Source organism: Onychostoma macrolepis, chromosome 09 (genome assembly GCF_012432095.1).
Source record: "Onychostoma macrolepis isolate SWU-2019 chromosome 09, ASM1243209v1, whole genome shotgun sequence".
Classification (NCBI taxonomy): Eukaryota; Metazoa; Chordata; class Actinopteri; order Cypriniformes; family Cyprinidae; genus Onychostoma; species Onychostoma macrolepis.
The window spans coordinates 6,682,015-6,696,564 of record NC_081163.1 but is presented as its reverse complement, the minus strand read 5'-3'; the positions used below and the strand labels follow the sequence as shown (position 1 = coordinate 6,696,564).

The 14,550-nt window shown below is 36.4% G+C and overlaps 1 protein-coding gene across 3 annotated transcripts in view; it reads left to right on the top strand.

Moving 5' to 3' along the window:
* The window catches only part of adarb1b (adenosine deaminase RNA specific B1b), a 178,034-nt gene that overhangs the window by 148,605 nt on the left and 14,879 nt on the right, over positions 1-14,550 (top strand). For all 3 annotated transcript variants that reach the window (XM_058786456.1, XM_058786457.1, XM_058786454.1), the window contains 2 exons: positions 843-920; positions 4,958-5,886. In XM_058786456.1, the coding sequence (XP_058642439.1) occupies positions 893-920; positions 4,958-5,886 (957 nt within the window). In that variant the 5' untranslated portion in view covers positions 843-892. The remainder of the gene's footprint in view (positions 1-842; positions 921-4,957; positions 5,887-14,550) is intronic.

Here is a 14,550-nt window from a genome sequence, read left to right as displayed (position 1 = left end):
TAATTTTCAGTGAGACTAATGATTGGAGGGGAGTGTATTTGTCTTCTTGAATTTGTCCCTTTAATATTCACATGGAATAATATTCCCACAGTCCCACAGAAACAGTTTTGGTTGTATTGTAAAATACATGTATTTTTCAGGCATGGAAAAGACATGCACATTTTCTGTAATGCTATAGTTTTTGCTTATGCGTAGAACAATGGAAATTTAGCTTATGGTAATAACTCATGGAAAATCAATATGCATGATTTATAATTTATGAAATATAAATTACTTTATAAAGTCTACATAATTTACTTTTTAATTTATTATCATTTCCACAAGAATATTAAGCAGTGCAACAGTTTTCAACATTTATAATGATAAGAAATGTTTCTTAAGCATCAAATCAGAATGATTTCTGAAGGATTATGTGACACTGAAGACTGGAGTAATGATGCTGAAAATTCAGCTTTTCATCACAGAAATAAATAACATTTTTAAAGTATATCAAAATAGTTTTTATTTTAAATTATGAAAAGAAGCTTCTTATGCTCAACAAGGCTGCAATCAGAAGTACAGTAAAATAGCATTGTGAAATATTATTAATTTGAAATAAAAACTATTTTGATGTACTTTTAAAATGACATTAATTTTGAAAAGAAGCCTCAGTAATATGTATGTGTGTGTGTATATATGTATGTATGTATGTGTGTGTATATATATATATATATATATATATATATATATATATATATATATATATATATATATATATATATATATATATATATACATACACACACACACACACACACACACACACACCAAACAGCTAATGATGATCTGTCTGTTTCTGTCAGGTGTGGCCGGGGCTCAGCAAGCGCAGGGCCAGTCGAGGCGTTTCGCCACCATGGATGTTGATGAGGAGGAGAACATGAGTGAGTGCTCGAGTCTGAACCCCAAACCCTCCATTCCAGCACAGAGCCCTGCACACTCCCCTTAACTAGTGTGTCACTTAATGAACGGTTCATGTGCCTTCCCGTCCCTCTCTACACCCCTTACACTAAACGATCCCACTGGCACACACAAAAGAGATGTGCAAGGGTCACATCCTGTTGAGACAGAATTTTTATATTGCATCTTCAGTTCATTCAGAAACCCTCCCACATGAGCACTTTGGCTGACAAATATATTTTATGTATTGGGATTTCCTACTCCTTTTTATTGTTTTGTTTTATTCTGTTTATTCGATTGAAAAAAAAATTATACAATTAACTTTTTTAATCAAGTTAATCCGAATTTATTTGAGGGATTTTTAGGGGGGAAAAGGATCTTCAATGTTTGATTTCAATTTTTTTTTTTTTTTTTACTCAAATACAGTTTTTTGCTATAAAAGCAGACAAAAGAATCTTGCATGGCATTAAAAAGCAAGCAGATAGTTCAGGCCACAGTTCAGCCGTTTGTCTTTTGATGATAACTTTTAGTTCTGACTTTTGTAGTGTAAGACTACAAAACTAAAATGGTATATAATAGTCAATGAAATAACAAAAACAATGAATTTTGGCTGACATTAATGTCTTTTATGGATATAAATATTTAAATATTTGTTCATTTAAACATGTATCAGACAGACTGTTTGTCAGATGTATCCACATACAGCACAACATGCTCCTGAAAATAAGAACATGACCAGAAAACACAATAATGAAAATAATTTCTATTGACTTGTCATCATTTACTCACCATCATGTCCTTTTACGACTTTGACACACAAAAGTAGATATTTTGAAGAAAGTTGGTGTTCAAATTACATTGGACCCTATTGCCTTTTATCTAAATAAAGAAAAGTGAGATGACGTGAAAGTGAGTAAATGATGACAATTTTCATTTTTGCCTTAAGTACTAATTTTTATGCCATTGCAAATGTAGAGAAAAAAGGGTAGCTAAATAATTGAAAATTAATTTTGAATTTTATTTACATTTGTTTTAACACACTAAAGAATTATCAGTGTTTTAAAACAAGGTAATGAAAAAAACTATGAGTAATGAATGATGTTGACATAGAAATGTTGCATTCCCTAATTCATTGGGCTTTACGTGAATGTGATCAAAGAAGACTGATCGGATTCAAGGCTGAAGAAATACACAGCGTTCTTTCCGTGTCTCAGAGTCCCGATCGTCTTCATTCAGCAGTGCTGTGAATAGAAGATTCTGGGAAGAGTTGTTAACCCAGAGGAAATCTAACCCTCTATTGTCCCGTCACTCAGCCGCTTCTGTTCAGAGCCACTGACAATGGAGGGTCCCGTCATTTATTACGGATCTGTAGTGAAGCGGACACTTTCTTATTTAGATTTTCTTCCGATAAGCATACTTGATATCCAAAAGCTTTCTTCATGTGACAGTGCATATTTCTCTATCAGGTTTAGATGTTAGCAGGAAAGTAAAGGATTATGCACAGCGATTCATTGCTTGGCAAGAGCGACGGTTATATTCATTCAGCACCAGATTTTCCACCCCGATGACTAATAATAAAAAAGTTTTTTTTGCCCACTTTTTTTTCTTTTTTTTTTAGCAGCCAGTATTTTTCCATTGATTTTCTCCATAGGACTTTCAGAAAGCTTTGACCATTTTGACCAAGAAGTGCATTTGACTGCATTACTGTCCACCTATTGAGAATCAGCATGTGGCCTTTTTGACTCCGCTAATGCACACAAAATTAGCTGGTGCACCTCAGTGTTACCAGACTTCTGTGTACTTGTGCTTTTATAGTTCATGTGTATAGGTGAAAGATCCTGTTGTGTTTGCTTTTACATGTACTGAAATAATTGCATTAGAAATTATTTTAACTGAGAAATTGCTAGTAAATTTCACAAATAATTACAAAGAATCTTTCTAAACTGACAGCTTGAACATCTATAGTAAACAAAAACAAAAAAAACTGTTTTTGTTTTTCCAGGGCTGTTAAAGTTAATTTGCATTGCATAAATCTTAGGGTTTCATTGTTTTCAGTGTAACATTGGCTTTATTCTGAAACCTAGCGACCTGTCTTGCTGTCTGCTTCTTAATTGAAATTGAACCTCACTTTAGTAAGATTCTAGATACGGAGCATCATACAAGTAGTGATCCTCACACAAAGCACAGATTTGACTGAAATGATTTGACATTAATCTCATAATCATAAAAATACATAGCAAACACTAATACTGTGTAAGTTAGTCAATTTGTAATTAGTTTGCGTGTTTTTTAACACTTTCTGATACAGAATGAATTATTGTAGAGTATTAGATGGAGTTTGTCACAATCAATTATGAGACTGAATATGCACACAGTATCATTTGGGTGGCTTATGATGCTTTAAAATGCCACCTAAGTAGGCAGCTCACTAGGTTTTGGAACAAAGCTGTTGTTTTAGCAAGAGTGTTTTCCATCATTTAGGCCAGACTTGATCACAAGGTGAAATTGATTACACAAGCTGAAGAGAGTACAAGAGTGTGTGTGTGTGTGTGTGTGTGTGTGTGTGTAACATGGATATGTGCATTCACACACATAAGAAGGGTTTTGATTTTTCAGATTCTGCTCCAGACTGTTTTGTATATTTCTCTCTTCTTTGTATCTCTTTTTCTTTCTTTCTCCTCCACGTTGTCTTTCTTGCTCCCCCCTGTGTTTTCTCTCACAGCTTTCTCTCTTCTCAGATATCTTCATTTTATTTCTCCTCCTGCCTTGCACCCACTCCCTTATCCACCCTGTTGTTCCTACTGTTTGCAGAGAGCTCTTACTCTGTTCCCCTACTGTTCACGGATGCTATTCTCTCTCTACCAGAGCACTGAAAGCAGTAACCTAGCGAGCTTTTGCTGAAGGATGTTATAAATGAAAATTTAGCCAAAGTTCCATCCGCTTTGTCAACAGGACATGATGATGTGTGTTTCGTCTGCTTATTAAGGCAAAACTGTTGTGACCTGTGAATATACACACATGAGATAAGTCTCATTAAAAATTGTCCAGGTTCTGTTTCACCCCAAAATCAAAATAAAATAATATTAATAAACTAAATGTAATTTAAGGCCAGTTTATTTTTATTTTATTTTATTGTTTTTACTGTCACAGTTAACACATTAATGCATGCAATTTAATGTTGCCTTATTTTTATACATTTATATTTTTAATAATGTTACAGCATTTATTTAAATTGATTTCTAAAACCTTATTGAAACGGAGTGAAAAGCAGTTTTACATAATTATAAAATGTCATCCACACAAAGTGCCAAAATTAATAATTGCATGTAGGCTTGTTTGTTTATTTTAGGTTTTTAGTATTTTATTAGTATTTTAAAGTAACTGACTGCAGTATTACTATTTAATCATTTATTTACAATTACTTATTCTTTCTTTTGATTTTTTTGGGTTGAAATAATGCTTGATTGGTTGATTTAAGGAAATATTCACAAAACATCACACTAAAAACATTACTAATATTTAAAATTTTTATTGTTCATACAGGTTTATTGGTATTTTCATAACCACTTATATGAAGGGACCTGAAAAAGAACATTCATCATCCCTCAAAATGAGACTCATTTAAGTCGTTATTAGTCTTTTTAAAGCTTTGCTTTTGTTCTCCATTAATACATATTTTATCTCCAACGAGATGATTGATTGACTCTGAACGGGCCATTGCCTGAAAAACTGAAACTGTACTTTAAATTAAACTGATGATTATGATAATTTAGATTTTATACCTCATGGTCTTCCATAATTATGTTAATTAATCGTTTTTTTTTTTCCTGAAATTTCTCTCATAATGATTTTTCACAAGATTAGTCTAAAAATGTGTCATGCTAGAATCCTGTGGCACACACAACAAAAGGAACACACATCACTTGTTCGATTACAAAGAAAGATAAAGGAATCTATAAATTTTACATTTACAAGATCCTGCAACGAAGGCGTTGTAAGTTACTCTTTCTGGGCACCGCAGGTTCATGCAGCACCGACGTAAAGGAAAACCGCAACCTGGACAACGTCTCTTCTAAGGAGGGAGCTGGCCTGGTGGAGCAGCTCCCCAATGGTAGTGGAGGAGGGGGTCGCAAGCGGCCCCTGGAGGAGGGCAACAATGGCCATGCGCACTCCAAATTCAGACCCAAGAAACGTAAGAAAACGCCAGGGCCGGTTCTGCCCAAGAACGCCCTGATGCAGCTGAACGAGATCAAACCGGGTCTGCAATACAAGCTGCTCTCGCAGACCGGCCCGGTCCACGCGCCGGTCTTCGTCATGACCGTTGAGGTTAACGGTCAGTTGTTCGAGGGCTCGGGACCTACGAAGAAAAAGGCCAAGCTGAACGCCGCCGAGAAGGCGCTGCGCTCCTTCGTGCAGTTCCCAAACGCGTCCGAGGCGCACCTGGCCATGGGCCGTACGCTCACCGTCAACACGGATTTCACCTCCGACCAGGCTGACTTCCCTGACATGCTCTTCAACGGGTTTGAGACGCCGGCACCGTCTGAGGAAACGTTTTTTCTGGGCTCCAACGGCAACGGCTCCTTAAAACCGCTGGGAGAGTATCCCGTGCCCCAGGCGCCAGGTACGAACAGCCTCGTGCAGGCACCGCTACCGCCGCCCTCCTCCTTCTCCTCCTCGACCAGCGGCAAAAACCCCGTCATGATCCTCAACGAGCTGCGGCCGGGCCTCAAATATGAGTTTGTGTCGGAGAGCGGGGAGAGCCATGCTAAGAACTTTGTGATGTCAGTGACCGTGGACTCACAGACGTTTGAGGGCTCGGGTCGAAATAAGAAACTCGCTAAAGCCCGGGCTGCCCAAGCTGCTCTGTCTGCGCTCTTCAACATGCAACTGGACCAGACCCCGTCCCGCCAACCCATCCCGAGAGAGGGGCTGCAGCTGCACCTGCCGCAGGTAAGAGATCTGCACCTCAGACTCTACAAAGTCTTTCATATTGGCCAGAAAACTGGGCAACACATAATGACTGATGTGTAGTTACCCAAAAATGAAAATTCTGTGGTCATTTACTGTTCCTTCATTGAAAGTCCAAGTAATCAAAATTCCCAAATAGTTTAATAAAGAAATAGTTCACCCAAAATGAAAATGTACTCACCCTCAATCAACCCGAGATGTAGATGAGTTTGTTTCTTCATGGTAACAGAATTTGAGAAATGTAGCATTGCATCACTTGCTCACCAGTGGATCCTCTACAGTAAATGGGTGCCGTCAGAATTAGAGTCCTAACATCTGATAAAAACATCACAATAAACAGCAAGTAATCCACACAACTCCAGTCCATCAATTAAAGTGCCCCTGTTATGGATTTTTGAAAATTACCTTTCATGCAGTGTGTAACACAGATCTAAGTGAGTAAAAACATCTTGCAAAGTATTAAATCTGAAAGTGCACCGTGTATAAAGTTATTGTCTCTCAAAAGAAAAAGTAGACTCTAAGTCATTGAAATTAGTCGTTTTTAAAAGGAATCCCATGAAACATTAGCATATTGCCCGCCCACTTGTTGGTCTTTTCAGGTTGGTCTGAATGAAAATGCAAATTAATTCTTTGCCACTAGGTGCTGCTTTTGGAGCGTTAAAAATAACTGTTTCCCCGGTAACGCTGTACACAAAGCAGCAGTGCACTCACAAACTCTGCTTATCAGGCATTACAGGCATGATGAAATAGAAATGAGACCAGTCACAGCAGATTAGCGTCACGCAAAGGAGGGGTTTGGAAAAATGAATTGTTGAGTGAATCTTTTGGGAGTCGTTGAGCAAGTAAGGTAAAAATAAATGAATATTATGAGAGAATGAAAGTGTTTTTTGACCTTGCATGCATGACAACCTCTTGTTGGGGTATGGAAGCAGAATAATGACAATAGTTTTTGAAACATAAAGCATGCTGAATTCCACAAATCGAAAAAAAAGATGCATTGCAATTAACAGTGCTTGCATTTTAATGCCTTGTATTTCCAGGGCTTGCATTTTTAGGTCCTGAAATTTAACACAGTTGTTTATTTAAGCTGTGAATATTTCACACACACTTTCATAATTAAAAATTCAACAATTCATATTCACCTTCCAGAATTCACTTCCAAAATATTCAGTCTGTTTAAAAATACGATGTATAATGTTCGACAGGCAAATTTCGGTCATTTTATTTCACTTTCCAAATTCGCTTCCACAAATTCAGTGGTTAAAATTCGGCAGAAAATTCAGCGTTGCACATTCGGAACCGCAGGAATAGCAGTGGAGCACCGATGCATGATCTCCAGCTGATGTCAGTCGCTCACCAGCAGGTGGCGCAAGCCGCTGTTGATGAAGGCCATATGTGGATCAAGTCATTCATTTACAAAAACTGATTTGCAGAAATGGAGCAAGCGCTTAGTAGAAGTTTTGATTATCGGGGGCCAGTATAAACGTGGAAACGCTTGATTGTTTGTATGTTTAATTCAACATCTTCGCTGTTTCCCGTAGCCTACATGCAAGCAGCTTTCTCTACCACAAAGGAGATTATAATGCTCTTTTACCCAACATTGAAATACAGAACTATCATTACATCTGAGGAAGACATATATTGCTTTCGGTGGTTTAGTTTCTGTAACTCTGTATCATGGCTTGTGTGATGCTGTGCTGTAATACTGGGGTTCCCCTCATATGTCACACTCCAGGATTCCCCAACGATATAAGACCTCAGATCTCAGAATACACTTTATTGATGATTATGCAAACTATATCGACAGTTAAGCAGATGTAGAATATGAACGAATGCGCAAGGTTTCAGGCTGTTTCCCTCAGAAATCAGTTAAAGAAAATACATTACGCGGCTCGATCAGTAGTGCACTAACACAATAACAGCTATTAGACTTGTTTGAGATGCGCCTCGACTAAAATGTAGGCGGCTGCAGTGAGGGGAGGAGTGAAATAAGCGCAGTCAAGACGGACGTAGTTCTGCCCTCTCCCAAGTGGAACAGATACCAACGAGATCAAAGGCGGATATCACGTTATTCTCACTCATGCTGTGCTGCTAATAAATGTGATATAATTTCAGTTCTGTTGCTTTTATATAAATATAAATATGATGAACAAGACACCCAAAGTGCTTGCTATTTAATACGAAAAGGCATATTTCTACTTTAATATAAACATGTATTTTAGATTTTTATAGAAATATGACAACAATCACATATCTCACACAGAGATCGCACAGTCATAGTGTTTGGGAATATTCAAGCACAATTTAAATACAATCACATGAAATCAGATTGGCATCAGGAAATCAGGCATGCATCTCGCAGTGATTGGTTCTGCGCAAATTTTGCTCATCTCCAACAAGCCTATTAAAAGACCAAACTCAGATCTTACTGATGATGCAAACAGACCAGGATATGAATGCAAGTTAAGGAACGCGCACGTTAAACATTTGTGTCCAAAATTGTGCAAAAACATTGTGGGACAAGGTTTTCACACTGTAGCTGTCATTGTAAGACAGTGAGCAGCTCTGTTTGTTTGTCTGAGGGAGCAACAGTAACTAAGGGGGGCGGGGCTTACCAATAGGTCAATTGAGAATTGTACATACAGTAAGGGAGATACTGGCAAAATTTCACAACTTACTACAACCTGTGGAACATTAAAAAAAAACCTTTTGGTGAATTACTGTAGTTTTAAAAATAATATATATATTTGTGTACTGTACATACCGTAAGGGAGATATTGGCAAAATCTAACCTGTAGTAAGTCAGTTTTGTATCTAGCAACGTACTACAACCGTTGGAACATGAAAAAAACCCTTTCCAGGGATCTTTTATAAGTAAATAATTGTGTACTGTACATATAAAGGAAGTCAAAATCTCATCTGTAGTAATTCACTATGCGCAATACAAGCTTTACAATTTGACAGTGTGTTATTTTAAATATTAAAAGTAATTTTTATTTAAATACATTTGACTTTTTAACCCAGTCGGTGGAATTGTCAGACGGCCCCTTGTTTGCGATAGCACGTCAATGCTTTCCCCGGTTTACATTTGCAGCACAAATACACCTAGGCGGTTTTGAACTAATTTTTTATGTCAATATAAAGTGGTTGCTTACTGTTAAAACTAATCGTGGTATTGATATGTTTGTAGGACTGTCGTCTCTATAGATCAGTGGTAAGGGAAAGCAACGAAAATGCAGCACGTTGAGTTCTTCTGACCTCATTTGCATGCCTGTATATAGTTTGCATAATCTTCAATAAAGTGTATTCTGAGATCTGAGGTCTTATATCACTGTATTAGTTCACTGAGGCGCGTTACCCGTCGTTGGGGAATCCTGGAGTGTGACATATGAGGGGAACCCCAGTATTACAGCACAGCGTCACACAAGCCATGATACAAAGTTACAGAAACTAAACAACCGAAAGCAATATATGTCTTCCTCAGATGTAATGTTAGTTCTGTGCTTCAGCGTTGGGTAAAAGAGCATTATAATCTCCTTTGTGCTAGAGAAAGCTGCTTATATGTAGGCTACGGGAAACAGCGAAGATGTTGAATTAAACATACACACAGCATTTCTACATGTTTATACTGGCCCCCAATAATCAAAACTTCTACTTGGCGCTTGCTGCATTTCTGCAAATCAGTTTTTGTAAATGAATGACTTGATCCAAATTTGGCCTTCATCAACAGCGGCTTGTGCCACCTGCTGGTGAGAGGCTGACATCAGCTGGAGATCATGCATCGGTGCTCCACTGCTATTCCTGCTGTTCCCGGATGTGCAACGCTGAATTTTCTGCCGAATTTTAACCACTGAAGTTGTGGCAGCGAATTTGGAAAGTGAAATAAAATGACCGAAATTTGCTTGTCGAATATTATACATCGTATTTTTAAACAGATTAAATATTTTGGAAGTGAATTCTGGAAGGTGAATATGAATTGTTGAATTTTTAATTATGAAAATGTGTGTGAAATATTTTGAATTGAAATATTCACAGCTTAAATAAACAACTGTGTTAAATTTCAGGACCTAAAAATGCAAGCCCTGGAAATACAAGGCATTCAAATGCAAGCACTGTTAATTGCAATGCATATTTTTTTTCGATTTGTGGAATTCAGCATGCTTTATGTTTCAAAAACTATTGTCATTATTCTGCTTCCATATTGGGGACTCCCAAAATGTTTCATTACCCACTTTAACATCTTGTGAATCGAAAAGCTGCATGCTTATAATAAAAAACGCATCATGAAGACGTTTTTAACTTCAAACTGTTGCTCTCTCCATAATATTACTTTCTCCCGTGAAAAAGTCATCTCATCTGAATCAGGAGAGAAATATACACAGATCAAAACAGTTCTACATAAAAATGTTGGTTGATTTTGATGTGAGAGGACAACAGGAGATGGGCATTTTCACCGGAGGAAGTGTTATTATGGATTATGGACTTCTATTTTGGCCAGAAGGCAATGGTTTATCCAAGAGTTTATGTGATTTATTTAGGCTTTTGTTTAAATATAAACAATGAATCAATGAGGTTTGTTCTAGGGATGCAACAATACAATTTTTCAGAACCGATCCGATACAGAAAATTCTGAGTATCGGCAGATACCGATACCGATCCCGATATGATACCAGTGCAGTTTTTTTTTTTTTTAATCAATGTAGAATTTCTATACTTCTGTGTGTTGACCTGATAGTCACTCTTTTGTGTGTTAAACACGATCTGCTAAATATAGACAACCTATTTTAATGAAAAATAACAAATGAAAAAAGATATAATCATAATCTGACAAAAATACTTTTAATTAGGTTAGTGGATAATTCAGCACAATATGGATAATTCAGCACAAAATGAGTGCACAACAATTTTATAAAATCTAAATATTTAGTGAAATAACATTTATTTAGTGGGTAACAAATAAAAGTGAGTAAGTATAGTACTAAATCTGGTAAATGTTACACATTGCTCTTTGTACTGTTGTAAAATACATGAATGAAAAACAAGTAAATATATTTATATAAATATAAACTATAAAATTAAAAGACATGTCTTTTAAATGTATAGCACAGTAATGGAGGCAGCAACATGCTGCCTTCATTACTGTGCTATACATTATATTATTAATAGCCTTTCTTGCACTGTCCTATCATAGGACAGAACAAGAAAGGCTATTATTAAACTTTCATTGTGCAAAAGTATATGAAAGGCTCCCATACAGAGCGGCACAAAGCACCCGCATCCCGAGCGCAGAATGATGCACTTGACGCAACACTGAGTCACAGCACACAGCGCTCCCTCTCGTCTGACCGATACCGATCCGGCAGAAAATGCTAGCATTCGGAGCTGATACCGATACCGAGTATCGGATCGGTGCATCCCTAGTTTGTTCCGGCATGTGACATGCACAAATTTCTGTGTTTACAAAATGTGATTCGCTCTGTTTATATGTCAACATAAGTCTGTTCATCATATAAGGCATTTGTATGTCTTCAAAAGACTTGGATCAAACCGCTTGATTCATATGGATTTGTTGAATGATGCCTTTGTAAACTAAAGTTTTGGTTACCTGGACTTTCATTGGAGGTACAGAATTCTTTCATTAAAAATATCTTGATTTGTGTTTGAAGATTAATCAAATTCTTGTAGGTTTACAACATGAGTGTGGGTAAATGATGACAGAATTTAAATTTTTAGGTGAACTATGCCTTTAAGGGTGCATTCACACAGAGCATGTTCAAAAACTATGAGATGAACTATGAAGTTAACCATTGAGACGCGATGAGACAGACAAGTAGATTTGGGTTGGCGTTTAGCATTAAAACATCTAGATGTAACACAACATCAGTTCCCATGCATCTTAAATGGCCTTTAACCTTTTGGTTTATTCACCAAGTTTTTGAAAGGTTATTTAATTATTAACAGCTATGCAGCAGTAAATAGTTATGGTTTATTTATACTCTAAAGATATGCAGGCCTCAATTGGTAAAAAAAAAAAAAAAAATGTTGTAGAAAACTGCATTACAGTTATAGTTAATAAAAGTTAGAGGTTTTTTCATAAATCCAAACTTTAACATTAAACCTCATTTAAACCTTTAAAAACTCGTACTGCGGCTTACTTTAGCGCACACACCAGACTGGCTGATAAAGTCTGATTGTATCTGATCTGTAACAATCCGATGAATATAAGAAATCGGTCCTTCACATCTCATAGTCTTTAATTGAAGTTTCTAATCTGTTTAAGTTTATCAGAGATCATCATCTAAGCCTTTATAACGTGATGCGCAAAACCAGCACAAATGGCCATCTTCATTAGGAACAAAGCCTAATGGGAATGAAGATGAGCTTTGTTGAAATATTGGGATTGATTGAGTGATAGAGCTTTAACATAAATCCTTTTTACATTTTTGTACATGCAAATTTATAGACAAAGAAGAACCTTTAAACTAGTCTTCAGGAAATTTTAATGGCCAAATAAGAATGTTAAAAAAATCATTATGGTGTTGCTTAATGTCATGTCACAAGCAAAGCATTGGATATATGTCATGCATATTCAATATATTGCTCGCTCCTGCCAGTGAAGCAACAGTGAGTTGAATTGACCAACGACTGGCGTTTGTGTAAGAAGACGTCTATTTACACATTTCTAAAATCCTCTGTTAATCCTGCTTTTGAGATAAGGCCAGGCCTGGAAGCGACCCAATCTTAATTAACATCTTCCTCTGAACCGTGTCAAAACAAGAACATTTTGTTTCAGCTTGCCCACTACCTGTCCACTAAAGAGCAGTCCTGTCAGTGGCATGTTTTGTCTCTGATGATGATGGCTCTTGGGCTGTCTGTCTGTGTGACAGATACAGCGCCATGAATGCAAAACCCCATTATCCATCCCTAATCTGATAGCCACATATTTAACATGCTGTCAATACGAGACCCGAGGTGGAGAGGTGTATTTGTTTTAACCAGATGGCGAGAGGTTAAATAGACTCTCGTCACGGGACGACTGATCGTTTCAGGAATGTTTTTCCTGCGCTTGTGTGGCGATACGGATTGACCTCACGTCCACAATGAAAGGTTGAATGATACAGCAGTGACAGCGAGCAACATGTCAAATTGTACATAATGTGTTGAGTACTGTAATTATATATCAAAGTAATGTTTTATGACACCATGTTAGTATTTGCTGTAAAAGTAACAGATAATGCAACATTTTAATAACCTTATGGTAATGCCCACTTTTTTAAACAAATCATATAATATAACAAATATATAGGTTTCCCATATATAGTTTATGTATGTATGTATGTATGTATGTATGTATGTATGTGTGTGTATATGTGTGTGTGTGTGTGTGTGTGTGTGTGTGTGTGTGTGTGTGTGTATATATATATATATGTGTGTGTGTGTGTGTGTGTGTGTATATGTATATATGTGTGTGTGTGTGTGTGTGTGTATATATATATATATGTATGTATATGTATGTGTGTGTGTGTATGTGTGTGTGTGTATAATGTGTGTGTATGTATGTGTATATATATATATATATGTGTATATATATATATATATATATATGTATATATATATATATATATATATATATATATATATATATATATATGTATGTGTGTGTGTGTGTGTGTGTGTGTGTGTGTGTGTATATATATGTATGTATGTATATGCAGTGTTGGGTGTAACGCGTTATCCACTGAAAAGTAAAGTGTTTATTACTGTTCATTTTAAGTAATTTAATTACAGTTACTTATAAAGTACTTGCGTTACATACAGTAAATAATTTCAACAGTTCTAAAATCAATATTGAATTTGAAATCTAAATTTACCGTCTAAAGATAAAAATGCAGCGTCTTTAACCCTCTGTGCGCCAGCGCGTTCACTTTCAGTTTTTCCTGATTCACAGAGAAACCTTAAATACTTGGATACAGATAACACTCAAATCAATCCAATCTAAAAAGGGCCTGCTTTTATTTGTGTACACTGACAATATCAACAAAACATTGTGCTTTTGCAAAATGAACTAAACAAACAGGGTGCACTTTCTGCCGTCTAGGTCTCCGTGAGCAACTTTCTACGCGTCACAAATTCAGCGAATATTTGACACAGAGACATGAGAAATATGTCTATAGAAAGCTTGTGTCTACTTTTAAATGAACAAATTCAAATCGAAAAGGAATATTATCTGATTATGTGATCCGTATGAAACTAAAGCGAGGCACAGTCTTTCCCATATATGAAAGCTTGAAGTGTCTACTTTTAAATTGAACGAATTCAAATTGAAAATGAATATTCTCTGATTATGTAATCCGTATGAAACTAAAGCGAGGTACAGTCTTTCCCGCATCTGAGCTCATTATATGCAGTCACCTGCGCGCAAACACCCTCATCTAGATACAAAAATTTTTATTAAAAAATAAATAAAAATCAAGATTAGTCTAATTTTCATCGTTTTTGAAAGAAGTCCTGCTATGAGGAATTTACCTCAGAAGAACAGTGCGATCTGACATGGCTTTATTCAGCAGAGAAGATCATTTATGTAATTTATTCTTACCTACATAACGTATGTATGTATGTATATATGTATATAGATGTATATGTATA